The sequence below is a fragment of the Eptatretus burgeri genome, chromosome 4, assembly GCF_056783735.1.
Source record: "Eptatretus burgeri isolate ZD-2024b chromosome 4, Ebu_testis_v1, whole genome shotgun sequence".
In the NCBI taxonomy this organism is placed as follows: domain Eukaryota; kingdom Metazoa; phylum Chordata; class Myxini; order Myxiniformes; family Myxinidae; genus Eptatretus; species Eptatretus burgeri.
The window spans coordinates 51,306,963-51,321,962 of NC_140964.1; the positions used below are offsets into that span (position 1 = coordinate 51,306,963).

The 15,000-nt window shown below is 43.0% G+C and overlaps 1 protein-coding gene across 4 annotated transcripts in view; it reads right to left on the reverse strand.

Annotated features, from left to right (window-relative positions):
- Positions 1 to 15,000, reverse strand: part of LOC147028048 (inactive phospholipase C-like protein 2) — a 244,568-nt gene that overhangs the window by 25,523 nt on the left and 204,045 nt on the right. For all 4 annotated transcript variants that reach the window (XM_085878035.1, XM_085878038.1, XM_085878036.1 and 1 more), the window contains one exon: positions 9,341 to 9,450. In XM_085878035.1, coding sequence (XP_085734161.1) covers positions 9,341 to 9,450 — 110 coding nt within the window. The remainder of the gene's footprint in view (positions 1 to 9,340; positions 9,451 to 15,000) is intronic.

Genomic DNA, 15,000 nt, shown 5'->3' on the forward strand with positions numbered 1-15,000 from the left:
CCCCTGGCGAGGGTAACCAAATGCAATACCCTCTCCCCTGGCGAGGGTAACCAAATGCAATACCCTCTCCACTGGTGAGGGTAACCAAATGCAATACCCTCTCCCCTGGCGAGGGTAACCAAATGCAATACCCTCTCCCATGGTGAGGGTAACCAAAAGCAATACCCTCTCCCCTGGCGAGGGTAACCAAAAGCAATACCCTCTCCCCTGGCGAGGGTAACCAAATGCAATACCCTCTCCCCTGGCGAGGGTAACCAAAAGCAATACCCTCTCCTCTGGCGAGGGTAAAAATACATCAGTCATTAATTTGCATGCAAAGCAATAAAGATTTTGGAAGCTACTGCAGCCAAAACAAAAAAGCAAAAATCAAAGGGATGCAAAATAAAAGAAAACAAATCATCAATCTCTAAACAGTGAGATAAAGGAGAAAGGAGAGAAAAGAGGAAGAGAAAGGTTACGGCAGTAAGGCCCAGTGCACATGGTGATAACGAATGCATATATGAATGTGGGATGGGAGTATTCATTGGAAATGGGAAAAGATTATGTTTAAGTGCTCCGCACCAGCCACAGCTCGCCCTAATAGGAGGGACATGATTAGGTAAGAATGGAGACCAATAGGCACAAAAACATGACAAAAAGGCACTGGTGGATTGCAGTCTTATAAAAGTGAACTGAGCAACTCTTTCCACTCTGCAGCAGACATCCAAATGGGGAAGTATATTTGTGTGACCCCTGTCCAAAGTAAGCAGACAGAGCAGAGTCCAATTTCGCAGGTATGTCATCGATCAGCACAGATGCAGTTTGCCAAGGCGACGGCACCCAAGTGGCACTGGAATTGCCTTTGGAAATGCTGGCAGTATTATAGCTTGGCCTAAGATCGGCACTCAGTGGGGTGATAAAACAACACTGCCAAATATCGCTGCAGAATCAAAAAATTATCACCGGACAAATAGCACCCTTCAACCACAACTGAATCCCACCACATAATGCTATTACATTAATGCTACCTTTGTGAAGGTGTTATGAAGATATATGTATCAATAATTGTTAATTACTTGTCAGTCTAATCATGATTGATTACCTTGACTCAAAGCATTTCGTACCAATGCCTCACCAGAGCAGTCCTGGGTTCTTACACAGACGTAAACGCGATTCTCATTAACCAGGATTGAGAAAGGGTGACACGAAGGTGACCAATGACTTACTGCATGGCTGTGTAGCCGAAAGCAATACAGATACAGGGAATGGGTAATGAAGCATGAGGGAAATGACGGTCGCAAAATGCTAAGAAATTTAGTATCAACTAGAGAGAGTTCATATAACACGTTACCCCATGCAGTGTTCAGGTGTATACTTCAGTTAAAATAAAACAATACTTTTAAAGATCATTAAAAAAAATTCTGGAAGTTTAGCATGACTGAACAGAAATATACAACACTCATATACACCACCCTATTTCACATGTCCAAATACTGCTAAACGAAAGGGTTTTAATCGTGCAAAGAAGGTCATTTGTGTTCTCCAGTGTTCAAGTACATAATTTAATTGAAATAAAATAAAGGTTGTAAAAGTCATACAAATAAACGAATTCCGGAATTTACTGCCTTTGACGGTGTCAATCACACTACCCAATGTGATACGCTAAATTAGTTCTTCATGCCTGTTATTTGTGTACTTTATGACATCCTTAAGAACATTAAGTTTCCCGTTTGGACTGATTTTCAATTTTGTTTGACTGCCAGACAGGCAGACAGACTAAAAAAACAAATTACGCCACTCCTCTCTGCACATGTGCAATCAGAGCAAATTCAGAGACAAAGTACTGTAAAACGGCAAGTTTGTTTTCTGAATAGTGTTCAAAATACAACATTCAATTTAAAGAAGTTGTTCCTCGGTCATGAACTAACGTTTACAGAAAGATAGAGGGACGCACATGAACCAATTGCTTCACCACACTTTTCGCTTCACATGTGTGGGGTAACAATATTGTGCAGTATTGCCTCACAGATACTCTGGAGGAATGCAATGGTAATTATTGTCTCCAACAGATAAAGTACAGCAAAATCGTTTATTGTTCCTAAATGCAAAAGAAGAAAGAACAAATTTGGGAAAGGAAACAGACTTTTCAATATAGGGATTAAGAGAAAACACATGGCGATCAATTGCTGCAACACGAGTGAGAGGTACACTAAATTGTAAAACGAAGAGCAGGTCGAGCATCGTTAAACAAGTATAAGGAATAGTGTTGCCATTCCTATGCCACCGAGTTGAGATATTGAGTGCTTATTAAGCCCAAGCATGAGAAATGCTGCAGTGAGGCCCAAACTCTACAATGGGAAGGAAGACAAGGTGTGAAACTGGAAATGCGAAGGATCATGATGGACTGATACAGAAAGGGCAAACAAAATCAGATAAAAGGGCAGTGTGCTAACATTAACACACAAACAATCGACCGTTTGCGAGTAATGTAACAGGGTAATGACAGTGAAGAGCAAATAAATGTTCAGCAACTTTTAAGCTATCAAAACAATCGGTTCAAGAACCAACGATATTAAAATATACGGATTGATTTATCGGGGAATTATCAGAATACAAGAATAAATTTATCAGGGAATTATCAAAATACATGGATCAATTTATCAGGGAATTATCAAAATATACGACAATTTATCAGGGAATTATTAAAATACACGGATCAATTTATCAGGGAATTATCAAAATATACGATTCAATTTATCAGGGGATTATTAAAATACACAAATCAATTTATCAAAATATACGATTCAATTTATCAGGATATTATTAAAATGCACGGATCAATTTATCAGGGAATTCTGAAAATACACGGATCAATTTATCAGGAAATTATCAAAATACAAGGATCAATTTATCTGGGGAACATCAAAATACATGAATCAATTTATCAGGTAATCTTATTTGTAATTTACGGACCAATGTTTGTTTGTGTGCCTGGTGTTGGCTTAATGGTTCGGGTTGTGTGCTTGATCCCGAGTTCAGATCCTGGGATCTTGAGTTCAAATCCCACTAAACCGTTGAATTAATATCAGGTGGGGTTGACTCTGCCTGTCATCCTTCTGAGGTCGGCAAAATGAGTGCCAGCTTGCTGGTATCCTATGTGGGAGTGGAGACTTGTCCAGTATTGTGCCCAATAGCCAAGGAGACTGCTTAGGCAGCACCAATGCTCTGCACAGAGTATGGTCCCAATGGATGGATGGTTTGTGTGTGTGTGTGTGTGTGTGTGTGTGTGTGTGTGTGTGTGTGTGTTTTTGTCGTAGTACTCCTACAGTTCTGGGCCAATTACATCCAGAGGTGGTACACAGGATCAGCATGACTTCAATTAGTGTATAGGGGTCTTTTTTTTTTATCTTTGCCGGTGGTCTTGGGGCGGGGTGAGAGAGGGGATGCAAATTCTCTCTGTAAATGTGTATCGTGTAGCACCACTCCAGGTGGGAGAGGGTATTGCAAGTCCCCACCCTTTTCAGTGCAGTACAGTACAGTACAGAACAAAATATTCCTTTCCCCATATTTTCCAGTGCAGTGAGGCGTTTGGTTTTATAAGCAATCGGTATGCTTTTGCTTCATGCATGTAGCCCGGGTTAAAAAGGAATTTTTTTTTTCATTTTCGGAGCTATCGGTGGCCATTCCATCACCAAATAAAGGTACGTGTCAGAAGAATGTGGTGCATGATTGGAACAAGATCGCCTGTCGGGCGGGTACTCTGCTAGTTATCAATATTCACGGATCATTTTATCAGGGAATGATCAAAATACATGGATCAATTTATCGTGGAATTATTAAAATAGAGTACACGTATCGATTTATCAGGAAGTTACAGGCAAATGGGTTTAAACAGGATCTTTTAAAATGGGGAGGGATTATTTTACAAGATATTTCACAGTGATGACAATGTATTATAAATGCAGGACAAAGCAGAAAACAATCCTTAAAGGAATACACAAAGTAAATAGCTTTTGTCAGAATAAATAAATTTACGGTTCCGGTTCTTGAGTTCTTGAGCGACGGTGGCGGTTGCTCTTCAGGGTCTCTGCCAACTTTCTGAGATAAGTTTTCCGGTCGTTTTTGTCGCATTTTTACTGTTATTTTGTTATCTCCGTGCTTACTGTGTGTTCCTAATTCAGTCTTGTGTTAAAACTCGTGCTAATTGTTGAGTTTTCATTGTCCATTCATATTGGGTTTCCTTGAGGCCAACCCTTCTTCCTGTTTGTGTGCACGATCATGTTTATTTTATTTTCTCCCTTTTACCATCAGTTTTTATTTTCAGCACTTTTTCCACCACACTCCTTCTATCCCCCCCCAATTATACCCTCTGTTTCATACCTTAACACATAAAAAACTACAACAAAAAATACCTTCTCCCTTCTTCACCACACCTTTTACCCCACATAACCACGTGCCTTTCTGTACCGACTCTTTTTCCTCCACCTTCTGCCGATCTACCATCTTCCTTCTATTTTACCCGATCCAAATTCACCATACACCTTCACGGTTTTTTCTTCAACCTTTCCTTTACCCATCTCACCTGATCTTTATCAAAAAAAAAAAAAGTCTCTTAAAAAGTTTCAATTTTCTCTATCACATGTTTGGTTCCCTATATTGTATCATAATTCACTTCTCTTCTTCTTTAAAAGACTTCAATTAGATCTCTCCTTCATCCAATGTCTAAAAAGTCCCACTGTTACGTTTATTTTCTCCATTTTCTGAATTCACCTTTATTGCATCCTTCAAGTAATGTCTTTAATCGCATCTCTAACTTAAAAAATTTAAAATCCCAGTTTGCAATGCATGTTCGTAGTCCATCAATCGTCCCTTCTTTCCCAACTTCAGTGCCAATTCACCCTACCGACTCACATCTACCTCCTCCTAACCCCTCACCTGTTATAACTCACTCTCTCAATCGTACACTCACCATTTCAAACATGCTCTTTCTTTCCTCACACTTCCCCCTCTTCTCAACCCTTCAAATATTGTACCTCCCCCTCCCAGCTCCCTTCTTCGCCACACCACTGCCAAGTCTCATCCTTCCCCTCTCCCCACCTCTCCCATCACCCTTATGCTCCTTGGCTGTGCTTGCTCTCATCACCTCCCCTCCCTCTCAAAGCTTCCCTTTCACCCCTCCCTCTCAAAGAAACCTTCACACTCTTCCCCCTCTTACCTTCTCTCTCATCTTTCTCTAAAAATCCCCCCCTCCACTCTCCCTTCTCACCCTGCTGCCTTCAATCTCACACCTCACTCCCCATTCTCAAAGTTGACCCCCCTCACATGCACGAAGCTGCCTCCTTCCCCTGACCTCTCTCTCTTCGATCTCATCCTTCCACCTCCTCAAATCCTCAACTTCCCTCTGCCCCTCTCTTATTACTCCCCACTGTGCATCATCCCATCACCACCGAGCATTTTCTCCTCCTCATCCGGCCCTCTCCCCTCACTCTTCTGTAATCCCCCACACAATGTTAACATCTCTCCCTCCCTCCTCCCCTCCTCCCTCATCCTCCCCTCCCCTGCACCCAAAGCCTCCTCCCTCCGTCTTCCTTAAAAGTGTGGACCTCAAACATCCACGGCCTTCGCTCATACCAGATAGATCTTTCCATACAGGTTGCCACTGACAAACCAGACATAATCTGTTTCACAGAAACTTTCCTCCTTCAAGACATCTCAGACTCCCTAAAATCTCTCTCTGGTTACTCTCTCCTCAGATATGACAGATCTGAGCCTCGTCCTGGTGGCGAAGTTGCTCTCTTCATCAAAGAATCTATTCCTCACTCTCCATGCACTGCCCTCACTTCCCCACAACCCCAGGAATACCTCTGGCTACGACTTCCCCTCCACGCCCACCTCATGTTTATGTGTGCATTGTATCATCCACCAAACAGTGATGACTCCATTTACACCTCACTATCTCAAAACATGGACCAACTTCTATCCTCTCATCCTAATTCTTTCTTCCTCATATGTGGTGACTTCAATTGCCATCATGCCAATTGGCTGGGTGTGGGTACCTCCCTCACTTGCCATGCTTCTTTCGCAAAATACTTCTGCGACTCATTGGGGCTGACACAATCTGTCAACTTCTCGACCCGGATCTCAACCAACGGTACTCCATCTCTTCTGGATCTGATTTTGACCAATTTCCCAGAAAATGTCTGCTGTTCTTCCTCTGCTCCAATCCGTTTGTCTGCCAAATGCTTGTCAAAGTAAACATCTCTCTGGCTGATATTGGAGAACCACCTCAGCAATGTCGAGTCTGGCATTTCACTCAGGCTGAATGGCAGGGACTTCAAGCAGCCATCAAACTTCTAGACTGGTCTCCTGTCTCCACTTCCTCTGACATCAACTCGTCCTGGGAATTCTTTCAAAGAAAATTGCTCTCTCTCATTGACAAAATTGCTCCCCACCCAGGGTACACTGAAGCTTGTGGTGAGGCAGTTGTCCTGAAACAACTTGCCTTCGCCTCATGGAAGACAAATCCAACTGAAAGTAATCACAGTTCTTTCCGCAAAGCTTGGAATAAGTTTGTGTGTACCCTGAGAGCTACAAAACAACATCTTTCTAATCTAGTCTGAACTCTCAATCATGTCTCCCTCCTCCAAATCTTGGTGCCATCTGGATAAGTGTGATTCTGGTGTGTTTCCCCTCCATCCCTTCTTTCACCTCAAATTGCTGCACAGCTGACACTGCACGTGAAAAGGCTGAATGTCTAAACTCCGTGTTTGCTTCTAAATCTTGTGTCCCAAACCCGTTGCTTTCTGTACCCACCTTAACGAGTTGCACCCAGCTGTTCCTGGACTCTGTGTCCTTTTCTCCTGACAAGGTGGAGAGCTTGCTGTCAAATCTCGACTGCGATTCTGCAACCGGTCCAGATGGCATCAGCCCACGTGTCCTAAAAATCTGCTCTGCTGCTCTTGCTCACCCTCTCTCTGATCTATTCACCCTCTCATTTGCTCAAGGTCATCTGCCATCTGCTTAGAAATCAGCAAACATTACCGCTCTGCATAAAAAGGTGCAAAAACAGATCCTTGCAACTACAAACGAATGAGCCTTCTCCCAATCATCATCAAGGTCATGGAATCCATCATCGCTTCCAACATTAAATCCTTCCTCTTCTCCAATGGCCTGATTTCCGATCATCAATTTGGATTCAGACAAGGACTTGAGGTCCTTAATGCCAGAAATGAGATCAAAGCCATCTCCCCAGACATACCACGTACTTTCAATACGGTCTGGCACCTTGCTCTGCTCACCAAACTCTCTTCCTATGGTATCCAGGGAAATCTCCACTCATGGCTCACAGACTTCCTCTCCTGTCGCAGTCAACGTGTGGCCCTCAATGGAGTTCTCTCATCCCCTCTTCCTGTCCAGGCTGAAGTTCGACAAGGCAGTGTTCTGGGCCCTGTTCTTTTTCTCGTTTTCATGAATGATCTCTCAGACTCTGGAAAATGCTGTTTGTCTCTTTGCTGATGACTCTATGCTCTGCCGTACCATCTGTCATCCCTCACATCGGCAAGTAGCAGCCTCTTCACTCTCTGCAGATCTGGATAAAATCCCATCTGGTCCAATAAGTGGAACATGTCTTTCAATCCTGACAAATCTCTCACTCTCACGATGTCTTTCCGAAAGGACCATCTGAAAACCCAGTCCCCATCTACTTTCTCAACAATCCTCTTGAAGTCCTTTCATTCAAACTTTTGGGCCTCACTATCTGCCATGATCTTTCCTGGGAAAGCCACATCTCCATGCTGACCTCCAAAGCCAGTCACCGATTGGGCATCCTCCATCATGCAAAGTCCTTCCTTAGAACACCTGAGGTCCTGACCATGCACAAAGCTTTCATCTGCAGCCTGATGGAGTCCTGCTCTCCCCTCTGGGCTGGTGCTCACGCCTCTCACCATAATCGGCTTCAGGGTGTGGAAACCAAGGCATTTAAGATCATTGGTATCTCCCGCGATGAGGCTGAGTCTTTGGGTCTCTCACTCTCTCACCGCAGGCAGGTCGATGGTCTTTCTGATTTCTACCGTCTCCTCTCCGACCTCACCCCCCACCACTTCACTGTCTGCCATTTTTCCACAGGATGCTCAAGGTCTGCCAGCAACCCCTTTCTGGTCAAACTACCAAAATCAATCACTGCTCACCTTCATTCTTTCATTCCTCTTTCCCCCCCCCCACCTCTGGAACAAACTCCCACACAGTGTTCAATCTCACTCTTCCCTCCAGGTCTTCAAAATAGCTGTTCACCACAATCTCTTCTCTTCCCCCATCCAAAACCATGATCTTTTCTACCCCTGTGAATCCACCCCAAACCCACCTCCTTCATATTCCCTCCTTTCCTTCCTGAAAGTCCCTGTTGTGTCCATCTTGTTTACCTCATGTACCCCGCCCCATCCCTCTCCCGTCCACATATCTCTTCATGTGTCCTTTCCCCACTGTTTGCGTTTCCCTCTCCATCCTTCTTGTCTCCTGCTCCCCTTGTTACATATTCTGTGTGTTAGCCCTTAACGAGCCTTGACATTGTATATAAAAAAATTTGAATTTTTTTTTTAAAAGGCAGCACAAAAAAGGGCCAGCAGAAATGTACAGAGCATCTATTTCACGGGAGAAGAATGTTAAAAAATAAAATAAAATGCGTGGTGCCTGGAGGTCCCTCCGGATTGTAAGCAACAAAAGTGTGTCCAATCTGAAAGCAAAGTCCTAATCTGTTCTTTCAGGAGGGATTTGCAGCAGATACAGTACAAGAGAACTTTGAATATGAAACATGCCTATGTGATGTTCAAAATGGTGTGCAGGATAACTTGGTTGGAAGCATGCTCATCACTTGGTCGTCTGGTCTCGGTTTTGATCTCAAAGAAGTCGTTGACATAAATTGATGCTCTATCATGCTGCCAGAAGTGGACCATGAACCTTGAGTATAATCCTTGCTGGCTATTTTGTCTGGGTTCAGGATGGCACAGTTGCTTTCAAAAAGAGAAGTCCACAGGGTGCTGACACCCTCGACAAATACACTACATGTAGTCGCTTCCCCCAGAGAAACAGGAGTGCCGAAATGTGGCACAGGCACAATGGGCCAATGGGTCTTACACATGGGTTGGAACAAATTACCTTGTGATAAGAAAGGCCAAATAATCCCACCAAACTTTGCTGGAGAATTTCTGTATAGTTGGATTTCTCATGGCCATCACAATGGCATCAAATTTTTACAGCAAAACCATTTTCACCTTTTAGAATAAAATATAAATCATGTCCTTCAGTCTCTTAAATTATGCATAAGGGAGTGCCAATGTAACAAGGCACCCTTTAAAGGCGCACCAACCTTGAGAAGCGTGATGTTCCATGTGAAATTTTCAACCGCCTTGCTGAGCTTTCGCCCCTTTAGGCCTTCTTTGGCTCCAAGAGCGCATAACTCCGCGTGTTGCTCAAGGCCTGGTGGAGATGCAGGAATGGGAGGGAGAATCACAGGTGGAAAGAATCGAATAGAGCCAGCCCCAGTGTGATGAACCAGCCCGTTGTTCCCTTCCTCATGCAGTATAAATTTTAATGAGTGATGTGATGTTCAACAATTACGAACAGTCAATTCAGTTCCCTTTTAAATGTAAGCATGGAGGCTCACGTAACAGCTGTTTGAATTTCTGCTCTGATCATAACTATAACTGATCATAACTACCTAGTTTGGTGAATTTCTGCACAACCATTTGAGACAACATGACGGATGGATGGGCAGATGGAGCCGATTAAAATATCCCTTCGTTCAAAAAAAAAAAACAACAAACAACAAAAAAACGCGGGGACAACAAAAAAAGCATTATAGGCCCATCACGTCATTATATAGCTTAATTCTCAAGCCTTAAAAATGTGAGCTGAGCTTCAATTTGGACATATTCGAGAGTGATTGATCAGCCATCAGTTACAAAATAATATTGTTGATAATGATCGGATGTGCAATTCATTGCAACAGTGAATTTGCATGCAAAACTAATGGCACTGAAACATGGAAGATGCTGAAGAAGCAATAGTTTATGCCAAAAAGTCCCCACGGAGAGCATGGAGGATGTGACCCTGGTTGTACGTGTGCATATCTGTGACCATATCTGTGACCGCAGGCAGCATGAGTGTTGCTCAACTTGTTCATCAATAAATGAAGGAATGACAGGTGTTCTTGGATTCCACTTCCACCCAAAAAGGGTTTTCAGAGTGAAGCTATGAACTCAAGTGATGACAAGTTGCCTTTAAACTGTCCGAAAAAAGGACACTGCACAAACATGATACTTATCTGTGGACAAAACAATGCTTTAAAAGAGAACTTTCCTCGAGGATTTAAATTTATGGGGAATTAAAACTACGAGCAGAGTACCCGCCCAACGGGCAATCTTGTTCCAAACATGCATGAGTTCTTCTGACGCATACCTTTATTTGGGCAAGAAAAAAAAAAAATCATAACCCAGGTTACGTGCATGAAGCAGAAACATATCATAACCCCCCCCCCGCCCTCAATCCCACCTCTCCTACCTCCCCCCCCCCAAGACCACCGTCAAAGATAAATACAGCCGAAACATAAATTGGGGGCATGCTGATCCTCTGCAGCAAATCTGGATGTAATCAGCCCAGAACTGTAGGAGGAGTGGAAGGACAAACGAATAAACAAGCAGTCATAGACTGGTACTTACGAAATCGTCAACTTGACCTCTGACCTTGTCTAATAAAAGCTGTCTCTAGAAAAGGTAGCGACGCAAACCACAAGTTTCTACGATGATTCTGCATCAAACCTCTCATAAAACATCCGATTTTTACCAGAATTTCGACAACCGAGTGTTAAGCATACTTAACCGTTACCAAAAGTGAAGACAGGATTGAAATTGACTTTAAAAAATACCCCCGAGCGGGAGTGCCGGTCATCTCTGCCAGAGGTCGAAAGTAAGTAGCTGTGCCAGACTAGAATATGGGCAGATCATAAAGTACGTACGCTCTACTTCCGGGTTTCAAAACCACCCACCCCCCCCCTGTATGCAGGCTAGTGACCACCCACCCACCTCTGTATGCAGGCTAGTGGCCACCCACCCACCCCCCTCATACATCGCTAATCGCTTGCAAAGCCAGCAGTTCCTTATGAACCGGTGTTTGTAAGCCATGACGATGCAGTCCCGAGCAGTGAAATTTACCTTTTTCTTTTAATATCACAGCACGTCATTTATGGAAATAAAAGTACAAATTGACATTCAAGACAATGTTAATGTCATAAATGAAAGTAAGTGTGCATATAAACTTGTGTTCCATTGTTTTAGTTCAATCTGACAAAAGCTTCAAATGTAATATTTGTCTCGGAGAGTTCCGGTTCTTAAGTTAATACTTTTTTTTGTATGTACTTTATGAACGGCCCATACATGGAATCAGAGCGAAGTTTGAAGGGCTATAATATCGGAACGAGAGCAAATTTCAAAAAAATGGCTCGAGTTGTTCTCGATAATAGTCCATAGTATCTGAATCACTAATAACATTTGATCTCTCTTGATAAATGAGGGAGGAGATACGATTTGAAATCGATAATTTTCGCAACTTTGACAGCCTCGTGACGTTGACCTCGACCTTGGACGACATTGAAAGTTATATCGTTGTGCATGTCTCATCGACCTCTATCCATTCCACTATTGGTTATTTGTCTCCACTCGGTTTGATTGTGGACGGACGGACGGACGGACGTACGTACGTACGGACAGACTTCGAGACTGTTATTATTAGGTTATCTCTACTGAGATGATAGAGATGACCAAACGAGCGCATAATGTCGTGTGTTACAATCCCCCTCATTAGCATAATCTTCAGAACATAATACCTCAGATACGACACCCGATATAAATCTCATAAAACATCCGATTTTTACCAGAATTTCGACAACCGAGTATTAAGCATACTTAGCCATTACCAAAAGTGAAAACAGAATTGCGATCCGAGTTAAAACGAACTCGTAACGTCGACCGAAGCAAAAGTCTCCATTTCTCCACGCAATTATTATCTCTATTATAATACCAAGCTTGCACACTAAAAACTCGGCTCGCCGTCACACGATCCCTATAAAATTGCTGTGGCACTTAGTGGACATGCCGACAATGTTTGGGAAGTCTTGGCTTTCCATGGTACCACTTGCATTTTGCACAATGATTATTTTTGTCATTCCCCGTGTACGGTCTGTCGTCTGCTACCAGCTATGTTGTACTGCTATCCCGTGCATGTGCATGGGTATCGCTAGTTTAATATTATTTTATCAAAGTCACAAAACCGTAATATTCGGCCATCCACCAACAATCTTTGCATAATCCGACGGCTTAGCGAGTCAGGCATGCGACGATAACCTTTATTGGGATAAAAAATGACTTTTAAACACCATCTTTATCGAAAACACCGTCAGCGCACACACGCAAAACCTTTACGTGACTCAACGACGCGTCTGCTCGAGCGCGCTGCAACACGTGACGAGCGAAATATTTTTTATACAATCTTAAAACGTCTCCAAAACATCCGATTTTTACCAGAATTTCGACAACCGAGTATTAAGCGTCCTAAGCGATCGCAAAAACCGAAGACAAAATTAAAATCGAAGTTAAAACGAACTCGTAACGTCGACCAAAGCAAAAATACTCCGTTTCTCCACATGAATTTACGGAATTATGTTTGACCTCACTGTGACCTTGATCTTTGACCGATTTTGACCACAATCTAATCAGCGCGAGCCATCACCCTTCTGAATCACGTGGTGTAATTTGACATTGGTAGATTCTTCCGTTCGAGTTATTTTTTGGATGTTTGACCTCACTGTGACCGTTGACCGATTTTGACCAAAATCTAATCAGCGCTAGCCATCACCCTCCTGAATCACGTGGTGTAATTTGACATTGGTAGCTTCTTCCGTTCTCGAGTTATCTGTACCAAACCATCAAAAATCGAATGTTTGACCTCACTGTGACCTTGACCTTGACCGATTTTGACCAAAATCTAATCAGCGCTAACCATCACCCTCCTGAATCACGTGGTGTAATTTGACATTGGTAGCTTCTTCCGTTCTCGGGTTATCGTGCCTACGAACACACAAACACACAAACAAGCAGTCAGAGACTGGTACTTACGAAATCTTCAACTTGACCTCTGACCTTGTCGAATAAAAGCTGTCTCGAGAAGGTAGCAACGCAAACCAGAAGTTTCGACGATTATTCTGTACCAAACCATCAAAAATCGTAACGTCGACCGAAGCAAAAATCTCCATTTATCCACGCAATTATGTTAAATTTTTTATCAGTCACAAAACCGCAATATTCGGCCATCCACCAACAATCTTTACATAATCTGACGGCTTAGCGAGTCAGGCATGCGACGATAACCTTTATTGGGATAAAAAAAGACTTTTAAACACCATCTTTATCGAAAACACCGTCAGCGCGCACACGGAAAACCTTTACGTGATCAACGACGCCTCTGCTCGAGCACGCTGCACCACGTGATGAGCTGTGACGCGGCGAGTGAAATATTTTTTAAACAATCTTAAAACGTCTCCAACACACCCGATTTTTATCAGAATTTCGACAACCGAGTTTTAAGCGTCCAAAGCGATCGCAGAAACCGAAGACAAAATTAAAATCGAAGTTAAAACGAACTCGTAACGTCGAGCGAAGCAAAAATACTCCATTTCTCCATGCAATTATTTCATATTATTTTATCAAAGTCACAAAACCGTATTATTCGGCCATCCACCAACAATCTTTACATAATCCGACGGCTTAGCGAGTCAGGCATGTGACGATAACCTTTTTTGGGATAAAAAAAATGACTTTTAAACACCATCTTTATCGAAAACACCGTCAGCGCACACACGGAAAACCTTTACGTGATCAACGACGCCTCTGCTCGAGCGCGTTGTACCACGTAACGACCCGTGACGCGGCGAGTGAAATATTTTTTATATAATCTTAAAACGTCTCCAAAACATCCGATTTTCACCAGAATTTTGACAACCGAGTTTTAAGAGTCCTAGCGATTGCAAAAACCGAAGACAAAATTAAAATCGTAGTCAAAACGAACTCGTAACGTCAAGCGAAGCAAAAATACTCCATTTCTCCACATGAATTTATGGAATTATGTTTGACCTCACTGTGACCTTGACCTTTGACCGATTTTGACCAAAATCTAATCAGCGCTAGCAATCACCCTCCTGAATCACGTGGTGTAATTTGACATTGGTAGCTTCTTCCTTTCTCGAGTTATCGTGCCTACAAACAAATACACACACACACACACACACACACACACACACACACACACACACACACACACACACACACACACACACACACACACACACACACACACACACACACACACACACACACAAACACATGACGGAAGTCATCAATATACTTACGAAATCTTTAGATTTCGTAAGTAACAAGCAGTCATAGACTGGTACTTACGAAATCGTCAACTTGACCTCTCACCTTGTCTAATAAAAGCTGTCTCTAGAGAAGGTAGCGACGCAAACCAGAAGTTTCTACGATTATTCTGTACCAAACCATCAAAAATCGAATGTTTGACCTCACTGTGACCTTGACCTTTGACCGATTTGACCAAAATCTAATCAGCACTAGCCATCACCCTCCTGAATCATGTGGTGTAATTTGACATTGGTAGCTTCTTCCGTTCTCGAGTTATTGTGCCTACAAACAAACAAACACACACACAAACAGATGACGGAAGTCATCAATATACTTACGAAATCTTTAGATTTTGTAATAACAAACCCACACACAAACACCGGTCCGTGAATTAAAGTGAGTACGAGCAAATACCACCCGTCACTTCGCTGACGCAAATACTAAAGGGGTGGGGGGAAGAGAGAGAGAGGGTGGGGGAGAGAGAATGGGGAGAGTGAAGAGGTGGAGGGGAAAGGAGAGAGGAGGGAGGGGGAGCGAGGAGGGGTGGGGGAAGGGAAGA